The 23,247-nt window shown below is 49.7% G+C and overlaps 2 protein-coding genes and 1 pseudogene across 2 annotated transcripts in view; 2 read left to right on the top strand and 1 right to left on the bottom strand.

Annotated features, from left to right (window-relative positions):
* Window positions 1-103: 103 nt before the first annotated feature.
* Window positions 104-21,214, bottom strand: Dnaaf1 (dynein axonemal assembly factor 1). The gene is made up of 12 exons (XM_034522344.2): window positions 20,942-21,214; window positions 18,511-18,646; window positions 16,944-17,035; window positions 14,318-14,539; window positions 14,046-14,212; window positions 9,924-10,045; window positions 7,435-7,592; window positions 6,379-6,633; window positions 3,704-3,792; window positions 2,202-2,261; window positions 1,126-1,516; window positions 104-398 (listed from the first exon to the last, which is right to left on the bottom strand). Exons 1-12 carry the CDS (start codon window positions 21,045-21,047, stop codon window positions 304-306), a joined length of 1,893 nt encoding a protein of 630 aa, XP_034378235.1. The 5' UTR covers window positions 21,048-21,214; the 3' UTR covers window positions 104-303.
* Window positions 11,157-12,223, top strand: LOC117723432 (NADH dehydrogenase [ubiquinone] 1 alpha subcomplex subunit 2 pseudogene; annotated as a pseudogene).
* The window catches only part of Hsdl1 (hydroxysteroid dehydrogenase like 1), a 14,416-nt gene continuing 12,360 nt past the window's right edge, over window positions 21,192-23,247 (top strand). Inside the window, exon 1 of the mRNA XM_034522342.2 lies at window positions 21,192-21,307. The gene's annotated coding sequence lies outside the window, so the exon portion shown is untranslated. The remainder of the gene's footprint in view (window positions 21,308-23,247) is intronic.

Genomic DNA, 23,247 nt, shown 5'->3' with positions numbered 1-23,247 from the left:
GATAGTGTCTGATGTGTAAAGCCCACTTCCTCTGCCTGGGGATACATACTTAATACAGTGGGGTGGGGTTTCTGACTGGCAGCCCAGGAACGTGCTGACCATGTGGGTCTTAAACTGTTTATGTTCTTGTGGGGTCTGTAACCAGGGGAAACCGATGTGTTGGGTACAACAAGGCACACTGGTGTAGCTGCCCAGCACCTGCCATGCAGGGTGGGGTGCAGAGAGCACCAGCAGTGATACACAGGAAAGGGTGCCCTGCATCCGCTGTGCCACTGATAGCCTAACTGTAGACCGCCTTGAGACTCAGTCCAAGCCAAATTCAATATCGTCCAGGCCTAAACCGGTGCTGGGCTCCTCCAGGTCCAACGAGGACTGTGCTTCACTGTCAGCTCCATCTCCTGAAGAGTTGGAGAGAATAAGTCAGTACTTGGATTGGTCCAGCCCAGCACAGGCTCCTTATATAAACACTTTAAGACCCACACTGTCAGCATGTTACTTGGCTGCCAATCAGGTCCTCCTCTGATGAGATCAGAAACCCACCCCACTGTAGAGTGAGTGAGTGTGTGTGTATCTTGTGCAAGGGGAGAATGGGGAGCATAAGCCACCCCAAAAGCAAGTACTCACCTAAAATGCACAGCCAACCCTGGGGGTACTTGTCTGGGGAGTTAGCACAGCAGCATCAGTTGTGTGGTTTAAAGCTACCACGCCTCCACTGACTAGCCACGCCTCCGACTAGCACCAATGCTTTTGTCACTCAGCCCTGATGTCTGTGGTCCCCTCCTCCAGAGCCTCTGGCCTGGAACCATAGGTCTAGGTTGACAAACCACAACCAGACCTAGGAATGGGCAGAAACCCCCCTCCACTACTCACTCCCTGAGGTTCGACGGTAGGTAGGACTCCTGAGGTAGGACGGTCAGTCCCTACATGGCTACTTTTTGGGTCTCTTTTTTTTTTTTTTTTTTTTTTTGTCTTTCGAGATAGGGTTTCTCTGTGTAGCCCTGGCTGTCCTGGAACTCACTATGTAGACCAGGCTGGCCTCAAACTCAGAAATGCACCTGCCTCTTCTGGGATTAAAGGCGTGCACCACCACTGCCCAGCTCCCATATAGCCTCTTAAGAGTGTTACCTAGTGGAGTGGCTGCAAGCGGCTGGTCATCTCCATCTTCACTAGACTGGGCAAGTGCAGGGTCATTTGTACAGGTTTGGGGTGACAGTGATTGATTTGACTCTCCTGCCAGTTCATCCTCTTTGAGCTCCTGGATGAGGGGGCGTGAAGATGCTGTGCCGGAGTCTTGACCTTGAATTTCTAAGTCTGTTGTTGCTGCTGTTGTACATATGTCTGCAAAAGGCACTGTGGCTGCTGTTGAGAGGTCCTTGGAGACCGAAAATATGTGTGAGAGGGCGCCTGTGGTGCCTATGGGAGTGTCCTCCAACATGGAAAGGGACAGCTCATCCAGCTCCAGGTCACTGTCATCACTCAAGCTAGAAATGGCCTGGATTTTCGGGATGCCTGTTTCCTGGTGAGAGAACGTGAACTGTGTCTGTTTTTCCAGTGGTCACAATATAGGAAAGCACATGCCAGGTAGGGAGGAAGCAGGCTGGTACAGGGCCTCAGGATAAACACCTCAGCCAGCAGATTCTCCACACATCCCACCAATGCAGGGTTCTAGCCTCTGCTACACCCTAAAGCCCAGCAGTTCTTCAGATTTTGATCCTGGACAACCTTGGTTACCACAGAGCCGTGGCCAGTGTGCTTATTATTTAGGGATATGAGACCTCATGAAGAGGTCCCTTCCAAAGCCTCTGGGACAGGTCTGACAGTTGCTTGCTGGCTCCTAGTTATGCTCAGGGAGCAGAGTCAGGTGCCTCCCTGTGTGCTCCTCCTTCCCTCCAAGTCTAGCTTTAGTAGATGAGTTTGTGAGGCGTGAATGGGAACACAGCATAAGGCTGAATGTGCCCAGGTCCTTTCCTGCAGCCACCAGTAGAGTGGGCAGCAGAAAACCCAGGTCACTGAAATAAGCCCTCAGAGCGACTAGAGGGCAGCTGTCTCCTCAGAAGGGCAGTTCGCTTTCAGGAGACAGAAGTGGCTTCTACAGGAAAGGCACAGTGGCACACTCCTGTAAGCCCAGAACCTGGGAGACAGGCAGGTGAGGGCTGCCACAAGTTGAGGCCATTGTGGGCTTTAGGAAAGGAGATGCTGACCTTCGTCTGGTCTTCTGCAGACACGTCTGTACCATCAGCATCTTCCAAATCAGGCAGGTCCTGAAAGAGTCAGTGACTACATTGTCATCCAGAGACACAGTGGAAGAAAGTATCAGGCGACAAGGGAACTGTCACCAAGGCCCCTCAGCAGCTTCCACCCATGCCCCCCACACCCCAGCATGCTCATAGACACACTGACACTAAAGTGTGGGTAATGGAAGAGGGTTTGCAGGCTAGGCACAGGGAGATTGTCACAGCCTCTTTACTCTGTTCTGTCACAGGGAACCCAAACTCAAAAGTGCCTGTTACACATTAGCCTGTACCTCCTGAAAATCAGAAAACCATGCCACTGTTTCCTCGATGTGTGGTCTTGGGCAAGTTGTTTAACCTCTCTGTCTCCCCCATTTCTACTCCGTAATATTGGGATGATAATACTGGCTATCTCAGGACACTCAGTCCATACCATGTCTCAAGGCAGCCTCAGACTCCACTACGTCTTCACTGTGCTCGACAGCCAGTTCTCAACTCAAAGCTTAGGCTGGGGCAGGCAGAGCGAGCCCCAGCTCATGTGGTTTGCGTGCCTCTTAAACTATTGTTCCACTGAATTTCAGGTCTTGGGACAATGTGACAGTGTGTGGTTTCTCACACCTTGCATGCAGGACATACATTGGATTGTCATCCACATGGGATGAGCTGTAACCCAACATTTGCTGGAGGGACCCTGGACACTCACACCATGGTGAACCAACAGGAAGCAGAGTGGAGACCAGTCAATGAGGTGGCCAGAACCACCTACCAGACTGTGGGTGTGATGCCCAGCAGACTCCAGTGATACAGTGTGACTGTAGGGCTGGCCACAGAACTGCTTTGCGTGCCGGGCGGTGGTGGTGCACGCCTTTAATCCCAGCACTTGGGAGGCAGAGGCAGGCGGATTTCTGAGTTTGAGGCCAGCCCTGTCTACAGAGTGAGTTCCAGGACAGCCAGGGCTACACAGAGAAACCCTGTCTCAAAAAACAAAAAACAAAAACTGTTAGGAGCCACGGTGACAAGATGGCGCCGGCATCCTGTGCTCCCACAAGTAAACAACTAACTGCGCAGGTGCAAAAGGCAAAAGCGAGCCAAAGTCACTGCCCATCCCGGGGGCGTAATATGGGGTAATGAGTGAACAGCCAATCAGAAGTGAACACACCACTCTAGGGTACATATAGCAGTGCCTTTCCCGGGCTTGGGGTCTTCCGCTTCTGCTGATACAAGAATAAAGCCTCGCTGTGGTAACTACCCGAAAACACAACTGCTTTGCACTGTAATGTCCCTGGAACCTTTAGTGTGGCTTTCACAGCCCAGGTGAGGTAAATGGACCAGTCCCCAAGTCTGAGTCTCAGTAGGGTGGGGTGACTGGGGGTTATACCTTGTTGGCTATGATATACCTGCTCCCTGGAGGACTCCTCAGTGGGGACCACAAAGGTATCACACAACCCCCCAGCTTGAAGCCCCCTGCTCACATTGATGAAAAGCCTCTCGGTCTCCAGGGCAATGGCTTCTGTGTCTTCAGTCCTGGCCCCATCAGTAGCTGCCACTGGAGATGTGGACTCTGAGGAAGAGCAGTGAGAAGTTACTGGCCCAGCACTGGTTTCAGATACAAATCTTAGGGTGACTAGCGATTTTGGTGGAGAGACAGACCTGGAAGAAGGAAAGACTGGAAGAAGCTGGCCCTCTTGTGACAGGAGGTGAGTCTAGAGACTGCAGAAGCAGCTGATCCCAGAGCAGACAGCCTGACTGCCCAGCAAAAAAGGGATGTGCTCAGAACAAGTGCTGGTTCCAAAGCCCAGAGAGGCCACACTGCAAGCCTGCACTGCCTGTCCACCATGTGCATGGCCGCCTGCTTTCCAGGGTCAGGGCCTGTGACAGCTAACACAGCAAGGCTGCCTGGATGGGCAGAAGCATTATGAGCCTTGTCCCTGTATGATGTGTTCACTCACTGCCACCTCAGCTGGGTACATGGAGGAGTGGCTGAGCCAGGAAGTCCATCTTGACCTGCAGATCTATTTGTGACATTTCTATCAGAGGTGGTGAGACAGCCCCACATGCTGAACCTGGGAGCCCAGTACCTTCAAATACCAGCCACAGAGCATCCACGTGTGGAAAGCCATAGGACAAGCAAGATCCTTGCTGAACAGACATGTTCCCAGAAGCTCAAACAGGCAGGCTAAGGGTCTGTCAATTCACCTTCCATGTGCCCTGAGCTAGAGACAGCAAGCCTTCCCTATTGTAGAAGCTACAACCAAAGCAAGGCATGTGCCCAGATAGACATTCTGGCATAGGACCCTATCAAAGCTAGAAGAATCACAGCATACCTGTTGAATATGCATAGCAGGGCACCAAAAGCAGGTTTCTCTTGGTGGCTGTGGCTCTCAAGTACCCACCCCATGCCCTCTCTCTCCATTTCTGTTTTGTTTTGTCTGGTTTTGAGATGATTTCCTCTGTGTAGCCCTGGCTGACCTGAAACTCATTCTGTAGACCAGACTGGCCTTGAACTCAGAGATCCACTTCCTAGTACTGGGATCAAAGGCGTGCATCGCCAACATTGCTGCTACGGCCATGGCCATGGCTGCCCCTACCCCCGCCAGCCTGGGATTCCTGATCTCCCTGCCTCACTCTCCTCTCTAGACTGCTCTTGCATGCCTCCTGCTGCACTCTGTCCTGTATTTCCTGCCTCTCTTAAGCTTGGGGTATCTGAGTCCCCACACTGGAGCCACTAACCCTAAGGTTCTGGGAATACCAGAAGTACTTCTGCCCCGACTCCCACTAAGCCTGTAAAGGACTTGGATATTTGGAGCTTTGTGAAGATGTTGCAAAGAAGGTGGCTGTTCTTAGTTCAAACTGTTGGCATTTGGCAGTGCGGACTCACAGTGTGGATTTTAGTGAGACTGAGATCAAGGTCTAGCTAGATGGGTTACTGAGGCTCTGCCCTGCCCAGGCCCCTTCACTTGCATGCCAATTCCTGCAGCCCTGGCACCCAATCTTTTACAGATCCCTTAGTGAAAACACAGCACTTCCAGACTTGTAGCAGGACCTACTTTCTGGGCCAGACCTCATATCCTGTCAAGTTGGGGCTCTGAAAGTTATGTCCATGGCTCTGTGGACACAAAACATTCCAAGCCAGCTCCTGTGTCATCTTGGGTTACCTATCAGTAACCACAACCTAGAGTCATCTGAGAGGGAAGCCTATAATGAAGGACTGTCTCATCAAATGGGCCTGGGGGTATGTCTCTGAGGGACTGTCTTGATTCCTAGTTGGTATAGGAGGATCCAGCCCACATTGCAAAGCACCATTCCCTGGGCAAGTGGCCCTGAAATGTATAAGAAAATTAGTTGAGCATGGGCCAGAGACTGAGCCAGCAAGCAGTGTTCCTCTATTTCCTGCTTGAGTTCCTGCCCTGGTGTCCTCAGGGATGGCTATGACTTGGAAGTGTAAGCTGGGTAAACCCTCTCCCTTGCTATTTGATTATGGTAAGAGTGTCTTATCACAGCAACAGAAAGCAGACTAGAATAGGGTCTCCTGCTAGAATAGGCTCATGGATAAAGCCAGGCTGGCTGGCCAGAGAGTTCCAGAGATCTACCTGTCTCTGTCTTTCCAGCTCTACATTTTTAATGAGTCTACTATTTATAATGAAAGTGGCCTCTCTGGGCTGTGAGCCAGTCCTGAGTGCTTGTTTGATAGCACCCATTCCTTTTGTGCAGTGAGGTGTGTGTGTGTGTGTGTGTGTGTGTGTGTGTGTGTGTGTGTGTGTGTGTGTTGAAACACTTGGCTGAAATAGCCTTCATCTAAAACCCAATAGAAAACACCACTGCTCCTTCTATTGATTCAAAATGACCCACTGGCTTAAGTCAAATTGTCTACTGATAGCTTTCCCTGGTGCTTATATAATTTCATCTGGTTTTAATGTGACATGTTTCCAAAGGTGCACTCTTCTCCCTTGGAAATAAGATTTCCCATGGACTTTATCTTCTAGAATGAACCACAGCAGTGGTCTCAGAGTCTGAGCCATAACTTTGTTCAGGGTCAGGAGCCATAGCTGTGTGCAGCAGGGTCAGGGGCCATAGCTGTGTGCAGCAGGGTCAGGGGCCATAGCTGTACAGGGTCAGGGGCTGTCTTATTTGATTTTAGCTGCCTTACCTTCAGGGGTAACCACCACAGGTGTCTGGGTGTGAGCCTGGCTCCCGGACAAGTCTGGATCTTCCACTGCTCCATTCACCACCACCACAGGCAGCTCCTCTCCTCCTGGCTTCTCTGGAAACAGTTCATCTTTGGCTTCAAAGCTCTCCTTCACAAACAACTCCATCTTCTTCTGGGTTTCCACCATGGGTGGCTTTTCCTGAGCCTCCGGGCTGGTGGGGATACTCTCCTCGCTGTCCGGCAGGGGTGTCTCCCCTAGAGAAGTAAAGTCCAGAGTTGCCTAAGGCTGGGCTGGTCCAAGGATGTGCTGGTAAGCTGACTGGAAGGTATCTTGAGGATAAAGATCATTTTGAGTATGCTCCCAGGGACACAGGCTGACAGTTGCTCATAAGCCCTTGCCTTAGGAAGGACCCAGGAATTTGTGAAAGGCCCCAACCCTGCCCAACATGTCTGTGCCCACTACACACACACACACACACACACACACACACACACACACACACACACACACACTGATCATAAAATTAAAAAATCATCCCATGAATTTCAGCTTGGGGTTAAGAAAGAATTTTCAACATGTTTTGAAGGAGTCCTAAGCATTTCTCTGCCCTCTGATGCTATGTCTTCTTGTCAGTCAGAGCCCTCAGCCCTGCAGCTGTGAGACTACAGGAAAACCTGACTGTGATGCCCTTCATGGGAACCAGAAGAGGGTGTCAGATTCCCTGGGACTAGACTTATTGATGCTTACGAGCTACCCTGTGGGTGCTGGGAATCAAACCTGGGTCCTCTGGAAGAGCACACGGTGCTCTTAACTGCTGAGCCACCTCTGCAGGCCCCAGGGTTTAATGCTTTATGTAAAACCTGCATACATCCATTCCATCAGCATGCATATCAGCTTTCCTTATTAAATGAGAGAACTGGATGCCCACCAAAGAATTGTTCTGACACTAATTTCTCTCTGGTCCATCTGCAGGAAGTGTCTGACCTGTGTATGTTTCCTAGACATGTGGAAAGAGTCACACTCCGCAGCGTGCACAGCTGCGGTCTGGGGCGTACCTCTGTCTCTTGCCTTCTTCCGTTCCTCAGCCCGCCGCTTGATCATGGCCAAGGCTTCCAGGCTGTCGGTTATCTTCTTGTGTTCCCTGCTCTCCCACTGGCGACGCTCTTCCTTCTCGGCGGCATACCCTCCTCGGGCCCATGCCTCTGCACACGCCCTAGGTAATGGCAAAGGACAGAACTGGGGGCTGGGTGTGGGCACATGCTGTCCACACCTGAGCAGAACAGTGCCCTGAGTTCGATGTCAGCTGAGGCTAAATAATGAGGTCCAGGAAGTGTGAGACCCTGGGCGTCAGGGAAGTGGTGGGAGAAGGGACATAGGAGGCAGGTGTAGGGCTGAATTAACTCTTTCACTTAAAGGTGTATTTATATTTCATTTTGTGTGTGTGTATGTGTACTGTAAGAGTGCAGGTGACATCAGAATCCAGAAGCGGGCTCCTCCTGGAGCTGGAGTTAGAGGTAGTTAGTTATAAGCTGTGTTGGGAATCCAACCAGAGTGGTTTGCAAAAACAACAAATGTTCTCAACCTCTGAGCCATCTCTCTATCAGGCTCCCTACAGCTTGTAAAGGTTAAAAGAAAATTATAAACATATGCTGTCTGGCCAAATGTGCTTGTTCTTTGGTCTTGTGCCTGTTCATACATGTGTGTGCAGATGTACATGTATGAATGTGCGCATGGAGGCCAGGGTGTGACCTTGGGTGTCTTCCCTCTTCAGGCACCATCCACCTTGTTTCTGAGGCAGGGTCTCTTCCTGGGACCTGAAGCCCCCTGAGTAGGCTAGGCTGGTTGGCCAGTGTGTTCCAGGAACACTGTCTCCACCTTTCCAGAGCTGAGATGGCAGGCACCTGCCACAGTGCCATCTTTTCCTGTGAGTTCTGGGGCCAAATTTAAGTTTTCATGCTTATGAGGGGAGTGCTTTACTGACTGAGCCATCTCCTCAGCCCCCGAACTCACTCATTTCTTCACATTCAGTAAGCTGGAGATGGCTCCGTGGCTAAGCGTGCTTGCTGCAATTGTGGAAAATAAGAATTCAGATCCCAGTGCCCAGATTGGGTGGCTCCCGATTGCCTGTAACTCCAGCTCCAGGGGTCTCATGTTCTTTTCCAGTCTCACCAGGCACACAGACAGACAGACAGACAGACAGACAGACACACACACACACACACCCTTTTTTAAAAAATGTTGGAGTTCACTTACTAACCTTATGTCAACTTTGTTTTTTTTTGTTTGTTTGTTTTTTTGTTTTTGTTTTTTTTTTTTTTTTTTTTTTTTTTTTTTTCGAGACAGGGTTTCTCTGTGTAGTCCTGGTTGTCCTGGAACTTACTTTGTAGACCAGGCTGGCCTCGAACTCAGAAATCCACCTGCCTCTGCCTCCCAAGTGCTGGGATTAAAGGTGTGTGCCACCACCGCCCAGCCTTACGTCAACTTTGGCCCATCAGCTTTAACAAGCGTCCCCAAGGATGCAAGATTATCATACTGGGAAACTGCTTTTCCTTCACCCAAAACTGCTTTTTTTCAAAAAGTACACTATTGTTTTAAAAGAGCAGAGGCACAACGCCAGCATTTCCCAAAGAACAGGTGACAATGGCCGGTGCATAAGGAAAACCTGCCTTCCAAGAGCCCCCAGGGAAGAGCTCATGACAAGCATGACAAGCCTGCACTTGGCATTCCACAGCAGGGGTAGAAATGTGACTTTGGCAAGGATGCAGAAAACTCAGGTCCTCACAATGCTGAAAAGAAAGCAAGATAGTGAGGCTGCTTTGAAAAAGCATTTGGTGGCTCTTCAGAGGCCCAGCATGAAGCTGTCATCTGGCCCATCACTTCTAGTCCTGTCTATCTACCCAAGGAGAGCAAGCCATGCCCACACAGGAATGTGCACCCAAATGCTCCCAGAAGCATTATTTACAAGATTTAAAAAAACCAAAGACAAGAACCTTGTGAGATGCCTCAGCAGGGAAAGGCATCTGCTCCTGAGCCTGAGTTCAGTGTTCAGGCCCCGGGACCAATGTAGTGCAAGCTGATCTCTTGTGTGAGCAGGTGTACCAACACACACACACACACACACACACACACACAGAGAGAGAGAGAGAGAGAGAGAGAGAGAGAGAGAGAGAGAGAGAGAGAGAGAGAGAGAAACTGTAAAAAAAAAAAAAAAAAAAAAAAAAAGTAAGGATTTGGCGCTGGAGAGATAGCTCAGAGGTTAAGAGCACTGACTGCTCTTCCAGAGGTCCTGATGGCTCATAACCATCTGTGATGGGATCTGATGCCCTCTTCTGTTGTGTCTGAGGAGAGCTATAGTGTACTGGTGTACATAAAATAAATTAGTAAATCTTAAAAAAAAAAAACAGGAAAGATTTTGTGGGTTAGTGCTCCTGTTCCTGAGTGGGAAGTGACACGGTGCCATTAATGGGGTCCAGAGGCAAAAATCAGAAAACTAGAAAGTCTAACTACAAGCATTCAAATACACGTGACCCAGGTCCTTTCTTACCTGTCCTTGGGGAAAACCGGCCTATCGTCCAGATAAGTCAATTGCTTCAGACGAACAGTGACTGTCCTGCGGTAGTTAGGGATTTGTTTGGTCACTGGGTTTCCCATCAGGTTCAGCACACGCTGCAAAGAAACACACAGGGCCAAACTGATTATCAAAGCCAGACAACAGGGTCTGTGGGTAAAGCACTTGCTGCCAAGGCTGATGACCTGAGTTCAGTCCCCAGAATTGACATGGTAGAAGGAGAGAACCAACCCCTGAACATTGTCCTCTCACCTCTACGTGCATTTCCTGCCCAACATATCTACGCCTACACACATAAACACTACATGCACACATACATGCATGCATGCATGAATGCATGTGTGCACACACCCATAGTGTGTGTTAGTAATAATAAAACCTAAGATAATAGCATCATCATATCACATGCCCTCAGAATAACAACACAATATTCTTAAGCAAAACAAAGTGCAGTGCCATGTCCTGGTGCAGAGGCAGGACCATGAGGAGGTCTCCCGTGCTGAGCCACTGCAGCTGCCCAGCCTCCTCAGCCACCCTCTTGTCTATCCTGGAAGGTTCTTCCAGAGCGATCTTGGAGAGTATTCCCCAAAGCCCTTCCCAGCTCAGCGGTTCTATTAGCTTCATTTCTCAACATCTCTTACTGAAACACACTTTGATCTAATTGTTTCTGGTTCTTCCTGGGACATATTTCAAGAGAATATTTTCAGGGAAACAGATAATCAATGGCTGAGCCAGGCCAGGCTTAGTTAGCTTCATGAGACCTTGTCTCAAAACGAATAAACAATAGCAAAACACACAGCGAGGCACCGACTAGGTTGGATGTACAGGTCGCCAAGAGAGGTCTTTCCCACTGGGTACCAGATGCCCTGGGGGTCAGAATACAGTAAGGAAAGTTGACCCAGCAATGGTAGTGCCCCTCTCCCCTGGCCAGATGTGCACCTTCTGGCCTCTACCTGAGGAAGCTCCACAGACTAAGAACCGTTTTGTAGTCTGTTTGCCTGATTACACCAGATATTTTTCATATCTAAACTGGCTTGTGTTGCTGGGGAAATATATCTGTATTACATGCAAATGAATTAGCTTTGAACTTGCCATGTGTCTTAGTCAGTGTTTTATTGCTGTGAAGAGACACCGTGACCATGCAACTCTTACAAAGGAAAACATTTCATTGGGGCTTGCTTAAAATTTCAGCTTTGGTCCATCGTCATTATGGCAGGAAGCAAGGCAGCATGCAGGCAGATGTGATGATGGAGAATTCTACATCTGGATCTGCAGGCATCGAGAGTAAGACACTGGGCCTGGCATGAGCATTTGAAACCCCGAAGTACACCAACGAGACCACAGCTACTCCAAGAAGGCCACACCTTCTAATCCCTGTCAAGCAGTGCCACTCCCTAATGACCAAGCACTCAAATCTATGAGCCTATGGGGGCCATTCCTACTCAAACCAGCAGACCATGCTCTGGTGTCATGGCTCCTTCACTCCCCTTGCTGGATTTTCAAGGTTCACAGCAGAAAGCAGAAAAGTTTTCCAGAAGCAGGTGATAAGGACTGCTTTGTACTGGGGAGAGGAAAGGAAAAGGATCACAAAAAATGGTCAGGTGACCAGTTTTAACTGGTGTAGGGTTGCACAGATGTTCCCAGCACCTGAGACACAAAGTCAGGAGAAGTCACTCTCCCCAACACAGTCTAGGCTACACAAAACCTGTCTTGAAACCCAAAACCCAAAACAGTGGCCTCCACTGCTAGCCGAGCGATCAGTACGGAGCTAGGACTACAGGAGACTCACATTCACTCATGCCAGCATTCACTGGTGCCCAGGGTGTGAGGGGTTCATCCAGAGAAGGTATATGGAGCCGAAGAAGGCACACCCCGGCATGCCCATTCTAATTCGAGAATGTTCAGAGGTATGCCCAAGCTCTGGGCCCGCTACACTTTCAGTGAATAGAAGAATATGTCTCTGAACAATCTAAGTGCTGATGAGGTAACCAGAGCCCTAGAGAATGTGCTAAGTGGCAAAGCCTGAAGTGTCTTCCTGGAGGACTGTGGGCAGAAGCAGAGCCCGGCTCTACTGCACTGAAGACGGTGGGGAGGTGTGCTCTTCTGTTCCCCAGAAAGCTTATGCTGTGCGGTGTTCTTTCAGAAAATCAACAATAAGAGGTGACCACTTCTGGAATAGACTGGAGTGTCCTGTGTTGTCCCACTTCCTGTCCGCCAGCCCCTAGTTTTCCTCCTCAGTACCTCAGAATGTGATTATATTTGCAGACATGATCATTGACAAGGTAACTGAGAGTGAGGTGCTTCGGCCCCAACTGCCTGACTGGCATTCTTGTAAAAGGAGATGGTCTATGAAGGACAACACCCGAGGTTGACCTCTGGCCTCCACAAACATGCACATTTATGAGTGCACACACACACACACACACACACACACACACAGAGAGAGAGAGAGAGAGAGAGAGAGAGAGAGAGAGAGAGAGAGACTTAGACCTGATACTACACAGTGATAGAAGCAGAGCAGAACCTCAGTGGTTTTGGCAGAAGTGGCAAGGACCTCAACCCATTCTGTTAAGTGGCTAGAACCCATTTTGATAGCTAGAAGAGAGGTCCCAACAATGAGTCTGACTCTCTCATATGAACCAAGGTTTTTTTTTTTTTTTTTTTATACACAAAGAAAGAATATGAGGGTTAGAGATGATCCCATGTGCTTCCACCAAGACCGCTGCAAAGATGACAGGGACTATCTCAAGGGCAGGCAGGCAGGCAGGCAGGCAGGCAGGCAGGCAGGCACACCGCAGAGAGGGAGGCTGCAGGCCTAGGGTGATGCGCCCCTATGGGAAGCTGCTGAACCAGGGTCTAAGCAGCTCGCTGACTACCCTCTCTCCGTTCACAGGAAACACCAGAGTCAATAGAGCTTAGGAGGTGGCAAAGTTCCCCAGGTCTAGGCCCAGGATGTGCCTCCCTGGACAGCTTCCTTATCAAATGAACACAAGGCAACAGCAGAGACGGATGCACAGACCAAAAGGGATCGACTGAACAGTAATCCTGGGGACACCTGGATCAGCTCTGGCTAGAACACTTCTGAGACCAATTCGGAGAACAGGACAGCTTAGTCAGGGTTGCTAAAAACCAAAAACCAAAAAACCAGGACTGACAGAATAGGGGTGTGTGTGTGTGTGTGTGTGTGTGTGTGTGTGTGTGTGTGTGCGCGCGCGCGCGCGCATAAAGGGATCTAGTATAAATAGCTCGTAGGAACTATCACATATAGCCACTGCAATGTTTTAAATAGAAGGAAACTACCCCCAGGTGACATCTCCCATTTGAGAAACTAAGTTAAAAACACCATTCTGAAGCTATTTCTTCCAGCTTGAAATACCCCCTCCCAGGGGATACAAGCAGGGCTCAAAAGACAAAAGGAACCACACAAGGCACTAAAAGTAAACAAAATTCCGGAATCTCAGAAAGCTGAAACTTCATGTGGATGAGGTCTTGGCTGTGTGCTGAGGTTATATGGAAGATACCCCTCAGGCACGGCTGAGAGCAGCCTGCAAGCCATCCTGGGAAGCAGCTCTCAGGAGAGTCACTCATGCTGCCCAGGATACAGGGTGAGTCACCCATGCTCCTGTAAGCAACCCCAGTAAACTCATGGGTTTGCTCGATGTAGGTGGAATCTGTTCTCTGATCTCTTGACAGTGCCCCATTAAGGACATCCTGATAATTGTTCAAGTGTCCCTAGGAAAAGTCACACAACTACAAAAAGGAAAGAGGAAGGATAGAAGGAAAAAAGGAAGGGAGGGAGAGAAGGAAGAAAGGGAGAAAAGGAAGGAAAGAAGGAAGGAAGGAGGGAGGGAAGAAAGGAGGGAAGAAGGAAGGGAAGGAAGGAAGAAGGGAAGAAAGGAGGGAGGCAAGGAGGGAGGGAAGGAAGGAAAGGAGGGAAGGAGGGAAGGAGGGAGGGAGGGAGGGAAGAAAGGAAGGAGGGAGGGAGGGAAGGGACGGAGGGTGTTTCTGAAGCACAGCCTGAAGCTCGAAGTCTGTGACGTGTACTTACCAGACAGGGCATGCTCTCAAGCACGCTCAGGATCTCGGGGTCGCACTTACCAGACAGGGCATGCTCTCAAGCACGCTCAGGATCTCGGGGTCGCTCAGAGAGTTGTGGGAGAGGTCGAGGACACAGAGTCGCAGACACTCCCTGAGGTGTTCAATGTCTGCCACCGTCTCCAGGCGGTTGTGGGCCATTTGCAACGTGTTCAGGACAGGGAGGCAGGCTGGAGGGGAGGCGGCACAAGTGAACATCTTCTGTGCCACGTGCTCCCGGCCCACACGCTAGAATCTCAGCGGGATGTGGTGCGGAGCAGGGCTGCTAAGCTTACAGAGGTTCTCGATGGTCTTGATGTAGTTGTTGCTCAGGTTGAGGGCGTCCAGCTTCTGGAGCGGCTCCAGGTTCTCGATCTTGTGCAGCAGGTTCACTTGCAGGAAGAGGCAGCGCAGCTCGCTCTGGGCTTGCAGGTTCTCGATCCTCTGGATACCGTTGCACTCCAGCCAGAGGCAGCGCAGGCCTGTGTACTCCTCCAGGTTCTCAATGCGGTCGAAGCCTGCCAGGGAGGGGGCTGCTGAGGCTCCAGTGTGCGCAGTGTGCCTGGACTGCCGGTTTTGCTGGTTGGCAGAGGCTGTGTGTTTGGGTCTCTGCAAATTCTGACTTAACGGACATTACCTCCAGGGTGTTAAAAGAATGAGACTTGTGTGTGTGTGGTGTCTGTGTGAGGAGTTTATGAGGGTGGGGCCTGCACAAGAAGATTAGTGTCCTTTTAGAGAGAAACTGCCTGGCATAGTGGCACACAACAGTGATCTCAGCTCCCTAGAGGCTTTGTCAAGAAGATCACAAGTTCAAGACTGCCTTGGGCTATAGACTGGGGTCATAGACAGAAGTCTCCATCCATGAACTTGGAAGCAGCCCTCAGAAGACACTGAATCTGCTGTTACCTCCGTCTTGGAATTGAGAGATTAAGACATCCATCTTCTTTTCCTCCCTTCCCTCCCTCCCTCCCTCCCTCCCTCCCTCCCTCCCTCCCTCCCCTCCTTCCTTCCTTCCTTCTTAAGATTTTTTTGTTTTCCTTTTTGAGTCTGGTCTCTCTCTGTCAGTGGTTCTAGTTTCCTAACGCTGACACCCTTTAACACAGTTGCTCATGTTGTGGTGCTCCCCCAACCATAACATTGTTTTTGTTGCTATTCCATAACTTTGCTACTGTTATGAATTGTACTATAAATATCTGTGTTTTCCAATGGTCTTAGTCTACCTCTGTGAAAGAGTCACTTGATACTCCCAAAAGAGTTGAAAACCATTGCTGTATGTAGTCCTGGCTATTCTGAAACTTGCTTATGTAGACCAGGCTGGCCTAGAACTTGGAAAGATCTGACTGCCCCTGACTCCCGAGTGCTGAGATTAAAGGCATGTGGCAGCATGCCCAGCTAGTAACAGCTTTTCTTTGCAAAGCCACCCCTCCTCATTTTTTTTTACTTTTAGCATAGGAAATTGAACACAAGGCCTCATACCCAAGCCCTCCCTGCCCCTTCTGATCTCTCTCTCTCTCTCTCTCTCTCTCTCTCTCTCTCTCTCTCTCTCGCCCACCCTTCTGGTTCTGACCCATGTGTGACCCATCCTTTTTCACTAGGAAAAGCTCCTTTGGTCCTCAGTTCCTCCAGCAGCAAGCAGTCTCAAGCCACCTTCTCTCTCTTGTTCCTGCCATCTCCAAGCAGAAGCTGGGGTCCCCCATGACATTCTTATCTCTAGGTTCCATTGTTAATCTTTTCTCTCCTTGACTTCTCAAAGGCCTCAGACCTATTTTTCCATTCTGACCTTGCACCATCCCCCAACCTTATCAAAGGCCCTTGTGTTGATACAACAAGAAGAGGGTGGCCCTGAGACGACAGATAAAGCAGTAGCCTGGCATGTGTCACTTCTGGTACTGGGACCCCATCTTGTTCTTGCTCTTGGCAGCTTACAGAATGTAGAGCCAGCAGCCAGTGAGAGGCTTACATAGTGGAAAACAACTGAGGCTGTATTGGAAGTTGCTGGGTTTCAGGATGATTTATTAACTAGTGACATGTAACTGAGGTAGGCACCTCTTCTCCCAGTTTCCTTCTCTGTCTAAATCCACTTCAGCCTGACATGCTGGCTCCTCCTCCTCCCTCTCCCTTAGTCTCTGCTTCCCCCCCCCCCCCCGCATCTGTTGTTCTAACCACTGCTATGCTCAGATGCCAGGTGGAGAATTTCAGAGGGGGCAGAGGTGAGGAGACAGGTGGGGCATCCTTCCAAACTCTCAGGCCTGTGTACTGAGGCTGGTGCGACTCCCCGCACAGCATCCTCCTCCCTACAGCTGCTCACTCATCCTGTGCCACCTTACAGGACTCCTAACCCATCCGGGCCACCTCCACCTCTGGATTCCCAGTACCGAGAAAGTCCCATGCATGGAAGGCTCTCAGGAAAGGTCCCCTAAATAAATACACAGACAAATAGATGAGCGATAAGAGCAGGTAAGCCATGTCACTCTGGGCCCCGACAGACAGCTGGAGATCCTGGTCATCACTGGTCAGGCGCAGGCCTGGAATCCCTGTGACTTGGTTGAGTGAGGCAGGAGGATAGAAAGTTCAAGATCCCTCTGGGCTACAAAGGGAGTTCAAGGCCAGCCAGGAATCTAGTGAGCCTTGTTTCCAAATACAAAGGAGAGGATGGGCTAACGGGGGTTGGACATCAGGAAGACAGTGTACATGCTTAGCAAATTTGAGGTTCAAAATAGGGGATTCCATCCCCTATTTTGCAAGAAAAAAAAATTAAGCAACCAAAGAAGCTGGAGTGACTCCCCTGTACTCAGATGGCCACTTAGGAACTCAGTCAAGATGGATCTCCACTTGAGAAGCGTCTGAGCACAAAGATGACCTCAGCAAGCCATGTTCTCCCCTTTCTTCAGGACACTGGTTATGGACTTGCCTGGGACTCACCCTTAAAGTGCAGATACAGCGTGTCGTTCAGGGCAGGGGTAATGTACAGCTTGTGCTGCTTGCAGAGCTTCTGAAGGAACTGCTTCGTCATCCTGTTACAAAGCAAAATGCAAGACACTCATTTCGGCTTGTCATCTGTGAAAAAACAGCTAAGGGTTTGTATTTGGCTCGGTTTGGTTTGGAGAACTAGGCTGGTCTCAAGCTTGTGGCTCTCCTGCCTCTGCCACCAGTGACATTGCTGCTGTGAGCCATGGCACCCGCTCAGGTTCTTTCCTACGCCCATTCTATCTAAAGTTCTCAATCTGAAGCCTCACATAAGGTCCTCCTTCTCCCTTTTCCTTTGGTCTGACTGTGTGCAAGGTCACACAGAGGCCAGAGGTGAACACCTGCAGTCTTCCTCTATCATATCTGCCATAGCTTTTCAACTCTGAACTATGAACTCACTCTCTCATTGAACCTGGAGACTACTGATTTGGGTAGACTGGCAGGCAAGTGAGCCCCAGGCCTCCTGCCTGGCGCAGCCTCCCCAGTCTTCATATTACAGATGCAGAGAGGTGCTTGGGTGTTTGCATGGGCACTGGGGATTCTGATTTAAGTTCTCATCCGTGCCATCCCAGCACCGTCTCCTCCTTTAGTTATTTATTTTTTTATAGCTTTTAGGACTTTACTCAATATTGTTGCTTTCAGCATTTAAAAAGACCCGCACTGTCTGGCCTAATAAAAATACTTTGATCAGTGTCATTTGTTTGCTTATTTGTTTGTTTTTAATCTGCATTGGTGCTTTGCTTGCATGCACGTTTATGTGAGGGTGTTGGATCCCCTAGAACTAGAATGCAGACAGTTGTGAGTTGGGAATTGAACCAGGGTCCTCTGGAGGAGCAGCCAGGGCTCTTAATCATTGAGCCATCTCTCCAGCCCCAGTAGTGCACAATTGTAATGCCAATACCCAGGAGACTGAGGCAGGAGGTTCATGAGATTGAGGTTTAGCCTGGGCTATAGAGTGAGACCCTGTCTCAGTGCAGGAGCAGGGGAGATGACACGATAGCTCAGTGGGTAAAGTCAAAGCCTGAAGAGCTGACCTTGATCCCCGGACTCTGCAGACTGTCTCTTGACCTCCATATGTGTGCCGTGGTGCCTGTCCACACACATTTGCTTTCATATTCTCCCCTGGCACTAATGATGAATACATTTTCCTCCCAAAAGAACTAGGGTCTGTCTGGAGACATGGTAAGATGGCTGAGTGATTAAGAGTATTTGCTGCTCTTACAGAGGGCATGAGACAAGTTCCCAGTGACCACTTCAGGCAGCTCACAGCCACTTGTAATTCTAGTTCTAGGGATCCCAGCACTTTGTTTTGGCCTCCATAGCTACCTGCACACACATGCACACACATAAGTAAATGCAAATACCACCTCCTCCTTCTCTTACTCGTAAAGGCTACTGCCGTTTCTCTCCTGCTCTGGTAGTAAGTGGGCAGGCTCCTCAGAAGCTGTCTGTGCAAGGGGCTAAGCAGCTATTACTGTGTGCCTTCCTTGGCAGCTTGCTCAACGTTCTGCACAGCACATACCTGGGACCCCGATCATCTCTGTCATCTCTCGAGTGGGAGTAGAGGCCATCTGACCCATTGTCACCGCTTGGCTGCTGCTGACTTGGGCAAGATGTTGTACAAGGACTCACACATGTTTCCTTGGTCTCATTAATTTCTGTAAAATAAAAAAATGTGTCAATTTGTAAAGATCAAAAAATTCGAGGATAGGTATGGTAATCCCAGCACCCAGGAGGTTGAAGAAGGAGAATCTCCTCTCCATCGAGTATTGGGTTTGAGGTTAGCCTGGGCTACATAGTGAGATACCAAAACAAAGCAAAAAAAAAAAACCTGGGCTATGTTTTTGATTTTTGCAAACGGGAACCTGTGCTTTTTGTGGAACTAGTTTTGTACCCACATATGTTCCTGAGAATGATCCCGACTGATGGATGAAGCTGACAGTGAATTATTTTTTAAGGCAGAAGAATTCTTCGTGCTCTGCAAGCAATCCCTTAAAGACAGCAGCATTGCTAACAGATTCCAGCTGTTACAAACAACACAGAGTGAACATCTCTGTCCACATTTTTATGTTCTCCTGTGCAGTTTTTTTTTTTATAGAGAATCAGCCTACAGATGATATTGACAAAGTCATTAAGAACGTTGTAAAATTGCTATACAGGGTGATGGAGAGATGGCTTAGTCATTAAGAGTGCTTGTCACTCTTCCAGAGAACCAGAGAATTTAGTTCTCAGCACCTAAAGGCAGCTCACAACTGCCTATAACTCCACTTCCAGATTATTTGGTGCCCTATTCTGGCCTCCTTGGGCACCGACATGTCATAGAAACCAGACCCTCAGAAAACAGGAAGGTAAGTAGAGTTGTACTCAAACACAATTCTAGTTTAGATGTTTCTGTTAAAATCTGCTCAACAGAACAGGAGTTCACCAAGCCCGTTTCTCTTACCAGGGACAGCATGAAACCACTAGACAGGGAATGGCCTTGACTGAGAGCCACCTGGAAGGGCAGCTCTGGGACAGGAAAGGACCTCTGTTTCTCCATACTTTGGTTTAGAGATAACCATGATGAAGTCTGCTGTGTAAATCCTCCATTTGCCAGATGGGAGCACCTACAGTTTCCACTTCTGTAAATGTGTTTAATTGCTCAAAGTGTAACTTAGGAGTGGCAACATAAAAACAACTCACAGATAAAAGCACACACAAGATCTTGGACTGTAAAAGAAGCAAGCTTTGTTCTGGGCTGGTGTCTCCTTGGATGTTAGAACCCTATGTACATGCGATATGTATATGTATATGAGAGACGTTTTCCTTATTATTTACTCCATGGGTGTTAGGAGTAAATTCTCGCCAAGGTGGAGTGTTAATCTGATGCTTCAGCAGACTTTATGTAAAATGTTTTGTCTCCTTAACTAAAAGTAGGATAAAATACTAATCATTTCCAGGTCATTGGTTTGCATTATGCTGCCTTGTTCTTTGGTCTTTTTTTCTCTCAAAGCTGGGTGTGAAAGTGTCGCTGGGACATCAGGAGCAGCGGAGTGTGGTGGCTCATTCCTGTGATCACAGTACTCAGAAAGTTGAAGCAGGAGGCCCTCCAGTTCAGGGCTAGCCTGGGCTAAACAGGAAATTCCAAATTATGTCTCAAACAGCAAAACAAAACCCCCACTCCCTAAAGAAAAAAAAAACTGACAAAAAGAAATATCTTGGTTATAAGGAAAACAAACACTTTAGACACCTTTAAAGATGTTAATTAAAAAATGGTCTATTCAAATGCACAGAATTTAAAAACTACCAGAATGTATGTGCACATATGGGTGTGGAAGTCAGGGGACAACTGTGGGAGTCAGTTCGTGCTCTCCTTCCATTGGTTGAGGCAAGATCTCTCATTTCTCTGCTGCACCGCAGACTTCCGTTACCTGTGAGCTTCTGAGAAATTCTGTCCATCATTCCTCCTCATGTATGCTGCGGTACAGATCCTAACCACTGCATTTATGCACTTCTGGGATTCAAACCTCGTGTTGCAAGCACTTTTACCCAGCAAGGCACCTCTAGAAGCCCCAGACAAATGTAACTTCAAGAACTCATGAGCTCTCCTTATTTGTAGAGGTTTGTTGGGTGACACACAACACTATTTGGGGACTGTGTCTTACACTCATTGCAAACAATTCCCAGCCACAGGAGTTACCTGCTAGGTTATCATGGAATAAATAATGGGTGTTCTATACATACTGGATTGATCATATCAATACAGGTCTAGCATAGTGAATGGGTGGGCATGTATGTGGAGTGCTGGCTGATCTGTGACTGTGTGGATGGCCATGTTTGAGCGGGTTGGCTAGCTGTTCTTGTAGTTGTATAGATGGGTATGTCTGAAGGGTGCTGGTTGTTCCCAGCTGAGTGAATGGGCATGTGTGAGGGACACGAGCCCTCGCCCCCTTGGCTCCCCGGCGCTATGGCACCTTCTTTGCGGACCCCTGGGCCCGCGTCGCCGTGATCGCCTGCCGACTCCTCCAGACTGGGCTCCGCCGCGCTGTCCACCGGCGGCTCTGAGGCCTCGGGGTGCATGCTCGCTCCTCGCCCCGCCACTCAGCTCCAGCACTACGCTCCGGGTCGTTAGCTGTCCAACGCTTCCCCGGTCGCCGCGGCAACCAGTGCGCACGCGCAGTCGGTTACGCCGCCGAGGGCGGGCCTAGCCGGGGAAGGGAGGGACTCCACCCAGGCGCGTGCGCGGATCACGTGGGTAGCGGACCTGCGGTGGAGTCCGGGGCGGCGGCCGCGCGGGCAGCTGGCGGGACGGGCTTCGGACACCGCGCCTCTCGCTGCAGGTATCGCGCCCGAGCCCCTCACGCCCCTCGCGCCCCGCTTCCGGCCCTGGCCACGCCCCCAGGACCCCAACCCTCGGGAACGCTCTCCCCCCACCCCCGCCGCGCCCGGTAGCCGGGATCTCTTGGTTCCGCGCTCCCGGCGGCCCCTCAGCTGCCTGAGCAGGTGTCCCGGGCCTGGTCCTCGACCCGCGGCTCGCACACGCGACACGCCCCGGGACCGCCCTTTTTTCCGGTGCCTCTTTATCCTCCTGTCCCTGTCGCTAGGTCTAAGTGGGTTCTAAGACTCAGGACTGATGCAGACTGGCTGTGCTGCCGAAGAAAGCGCGCAGATTCTGCAGAGCCGGGTGGGTTCTGCAGAGTCGCTGGGCCGTGCCCGGCACCTCTGGGGAAGGATGGGACATTAACCGGGAGTCCCTGTTCCACCAGCAGGACTCAGCCGCACCCCTGGGCGGTGACTGCAGCAGGGACAGGTTCCCACCGGGAGACTCGGGGACCACTTGCCGGGGCTCTGGGCGATCCTGGGGTGTCACTGCATCCGTCCGTTTCCTTCCTCTTGTGTAGTACACCCTCGTAAGATTGAGGGAGGGGATAAAGTGAAGCCGCAGGGACAACGCTCTTTTCTTAAAGTCGGGTCAGTACAAATAGCGGTAGCTAACGTCGAACCCTGAGTGATGATAATCCTGGCTCGTGGCTCCGCTTTATTGAGGGGTGACAGGAAGGCGCTGTTGCTAGTGCTTTGTGTGTATGCACCACCTCATCTAATTCTCGTTGTAGGGGAGAAGTGGTAGCCGCTTTTTACAGGTGGTAGTGTTGTGACTTCATTCCCAAGGGTGGGATGACTTTTTCCGGGGCGATCCTAGTGGTTGGGGAAACTTACAGAAGCGCAGAGTTCAACGTTACTTTATCAGTGGAGGGTGTGTGTGTGTTAGGGGGAAGGGGGTGTTGCTCTTTTCTGTGTGGTTGTGGAGGTTACAGGCCAGTGTCTGTCACTCGCCACCTTATTTTTTGAGAAAATGCAACTCACTGAACTTAGAGTTTTCTTTAGGTTAGACTGGCTGGCCGGGCCCCATGCTCCTCTTGTCTGCTCCTTTCTTCCCAATACTGAAATTACAAATTTGTTCTGCAGTTACCCACTCTTCTATACTGCAGGGGATCTCAGCTCAGGGCCTTAAGCTTGCACAGGAAATAATTTGCTGAGCCATCTTCCCAGTCCTCAGTGCATAGTTTTTAATTGAGGCAAAACTCACATAACGAAAATCCATCGTCTTAGCCATTTTGAAATGTACAATTCAGAACTTTTTAGGATATTCACAGTTAGGCAGGTGTCACTGCCCCTGGTTCCAGATAATTTTCACCACAGGGCCTGCAGTTTGGGCCCATCTTGCACCACTGTGTTTTCTGTGTCTCTGGATTTCCCGGTTGCAACCATGCCTTATACATGTGACCCTATGCTGAATGGTCTTTTGTGTCCCCCAGCCTCATGTTTTCGTGCTGTAGTATGTACTCATGCCCCATTACTTTTCAGAGCTCGGTAATATTCCACTGTGTTGTTTGTGCAGGGGCCACATTTTGTTCTTTGCTTGAGGGACATCTGGGCAATTTCATCTTTCCGCTAGTGTGAATGAGGCTGATAGGAGCCCATTTGGTAAAATTTTAACAAGCAAAAATTTTCAGTTATTTTGGCTGAGAGCCTAGGAGTAGCCTTAATTCCTGGTGCCTAAGTGGAGACCTGGATCTCAGGGAGGTTGGATCTTGGGTTCCAGTTCCTATGCTGCTGTTCTTTTTTCTGAACCCATTGTTGGGTCAATCAGTGTTTAAAAATAGAAGAGGGGAAGGAACCCATGGAATGTCAGGGTTTGAAAGGGCAAGGCTTGCCAGAAGCTGATACAAAGTTTTTTGTTTTTTGGTTTTTTTTTCCCCTTCAAGAGTGAAACTTGAGC

This window comes from Arvicanthis niloticus, chromosome 18 (assembly GCF_011762505.2).
Source record: "Arvicanthis niloticus isolate mArvNil1 chromosome 18, mArvNil1.pat.X, whole genome shotgun sequence".
Classification (NCBI taxonomy): Eukaryota; Metazoa; Chordata; class Mammalia; order Rodentia; family Muridae; genus Arvicanthis; species Arvicanthis niloticus.
This window is presented reverse-complemented; position numbering and strand designations above follow the sequence as displayed.